General features: G+C 37.2%; 1 protein-coding gene across 2 annotated transcripts in view; it reads right to left on the reverse strand.

The window, feature by feature from the left end:
• Window positions 1–146: 146 nt before the first annotated feature.
• Window positions 147–2,475, reverse strand: part of LOC117935719 (interactor protein for cytohesin exchange factors 1-like) — an 8,677-nt gene continuing 6,348 nt past the window's right edge. For both annotated transcript variants that reach the window (XM_034858133.1, XM_034858134.1), the window contains exons 10-11: window positions 1,874–2,064; window positions 147–1,732 (exon numbers count right to left, since the gene is read on the reverse strand). In XM_034858133.1, the coding sequence (XP_034714024.1) occupies window positions 1,532–1,732; window positions 1,874–2,064 (392 nt within the window). In that variant the 3' untranslated portion in view covers window positions 147–1,531. The remainder of the gene's footprint in view (window positions 1,733–1,873; window positions 2,065–2,475) is intronic.

Genomic DNA, 2,475 nt, shown 5'->3' on the forward strand with positions numbered 1-2,475 from the left:
TGCAGAGAGACCGACGACTTCTAGCGTCAGTTTTAGGACACTACAAGTAGTACTTAAACGTATTCTCTGTACAAAAACACATACCGGTATTCATCTTTGGTGACATTGACCACATCAATAAAGTGGAAAATGTTCATTCTTGTTAAAAAACACTTTATTTCCCTTTTTACAAACAAACACACTGACTTTCATACCAAAATCGACACAAAATAGAATTCACATCACACATCCATGTACAACTATTTACACAGAGTTAAAATTTAACATGGACAACAGATGAAACATAATTCAGAAAAAACATCTTAGTGCCTGGAGCTTGGTTGAGCCCCTACCAGTAGGTGTTGATGTCAGTTGACTCTGCTGGCCATTCCAAAACATGTTGCTTTCTGGAGCTTTGGCTGTGCTCTAAGCTGCAGACATTATGCCCAATGTCTGTCTCTGAATGACCTCCTAATTATCTGCTAATGTGTAACTAGTACAATGGTTGGGTCTGTTGAACTTGTATGTAAGGGGTGGTCCACCTTCAAGAAAAATATTAGATGTTTTTCCTGAAAAGTATCCATCATGCATCCTGTGTATACATGCAAACTAATACTGCTACATCCCGCCTTAGGGCCAATAAACGACATACCATTGTTTAATAATAAAGTATTTTTCACATTTGCAATAAAATTGAAATTAAGTTGTTTGCTTTTGTCAGTGCTTGTGGTCAAAAAAGTCCAAAGCATGTTTGCATTATGGTTGGAATTCATCATCTAAAAATAGTATTCTTTGGTTAAGTAGAATACATAATTACATAGCATTATCTACTGACACTGAGGTGATTTCTTATGTCTTGGCTTTACATGACATTGCAGTAACAATGCTTTGACACTTTGACTCTTAAAATTTAAATCTGAAATTATCATGACTTGACCAATGTTTATTCAGTTAGTGCAGGCCCTGGTGTTCAGTTTGGAAAGTCTTAAGGATGTAGTATGATGACGCATGATGATACAATTACTTGGGCAAACAAACGCGCCAATCATTCATTTCATCAACAGTTGCTGTAAAAGCCATGTGTAGCAGGCAGTGATGGTGCATGGCAACAATAATTGCCTTAAAACAGTTAAAATGTGTTCACTGATTAAATCAAAGTAGATTGAAACTACTGTAAACACAAATGTTTCCATGCAAAGAACAATGGATCAATTATAACAACATACTCCATCATTCCAAATATTAAAACAATTTTCCAGATTTATAAAATTACAACGTAAAACAATCACCAGTAAAATTGCATTTTACAAAACAAACAGTAAAAGTAATACTAAGATATTTCACATTTTAATGTGACCTGCTAATCATATAATGTCCGCATCATCTCCATTTAGGAACTAAAAACACTATTCTTCATTGATCCAGTTACTTGTTGAATAGCACTTAAGTCCGCTGATATCAAACAGTAGTCTCAATTGAAAACAGCAGTGGGTGTGTCCAAAGTATGTAAATGTTAAGTCCTCCAAGTCCAGACACCAGTCACGAGGAGTCTTTATAAACTGGTCTCGACCACGGGAGCAGCAATGACTGATGCTGCAGCTTTTATGGCCTTTGATGCCACCTGCTGGTCCTGTTTAATGCGGATATCCTTCACCAATGGTACATTGGCCCCCTTCCACTCCCTGAACTTGCCTGAGGTGAGCCCCGGGTCCGACAATACCTGCTCTATTGCCTGTAGGTCTGCCTCTTTTGACTGCACCAGAAAAGAAGAGAGAAATATTTAATAATTGCCGCTCTCCAAATCTAGAGTATGCACATACTGTGTACAATTCACACACTAGCTGTACGGGAACAGCGTAGTATAAAATAAAAAGTTGGAAAACTAAATATGTACCTTTAATGTGCTGTTGAGAGTCCTGATAAGGTGCAATTTATCATTGACAGTGTTGTTTTTACAGCGTTTTATGAAGGAGGCTCTAAATTCCCTTTTCGTGGATGGTTTACGATCTCCTAGTGGCGAGAGGCTGGCCTCTTTTAGACGAATATACAGCTTCTCCATCTCATCTGAACTGTTCCCATGAACCTCTGCAACAAGATTAGGTAACATTGTATCATCACCATACACATCACAAAGATTTCATTGAGTACATGTTCTGCAGGGTGAAAGTCACAGAGACAGCAACATGCATTGGGGCCTGATCAAGAGTATAACAACACTGCTTAACAAAACACAGATAGGTCTCAGAAAAAAAAAGGGACATGGTACAAAATATATTAAATATAATATAATGTGCCAGGAAATACATTAACTGACATATCTTTCTTTGAGCAAAGATGTGAAAGTTTTTTCAAAGTTTTGAAGAACAGGAAATGCTCTCTGCTATCATGTTTCCTTACAAGTGGAAATTATACAGCAGATATACAGTGGGTACGGAAAGTATTCAGACCCCTTTAAATTTTCACTCTTTGTTTCATTGCAGCCTTTTTCCAAAAATC

This window comes from Etheostoma cragini, chromosome 20 (genome assembly GCF_013103735.1).
Source record: "Etheostoma cragini isolate CJK2018 chromosome 20, CSU_Ecrag_1.0, whole genome shotgun sequence".
NCBI lineage: Eukaryota > Metazoa > Chordata > Actinopteri > Perciformes > Percidae > Etheostoma > Etheostoma cragini.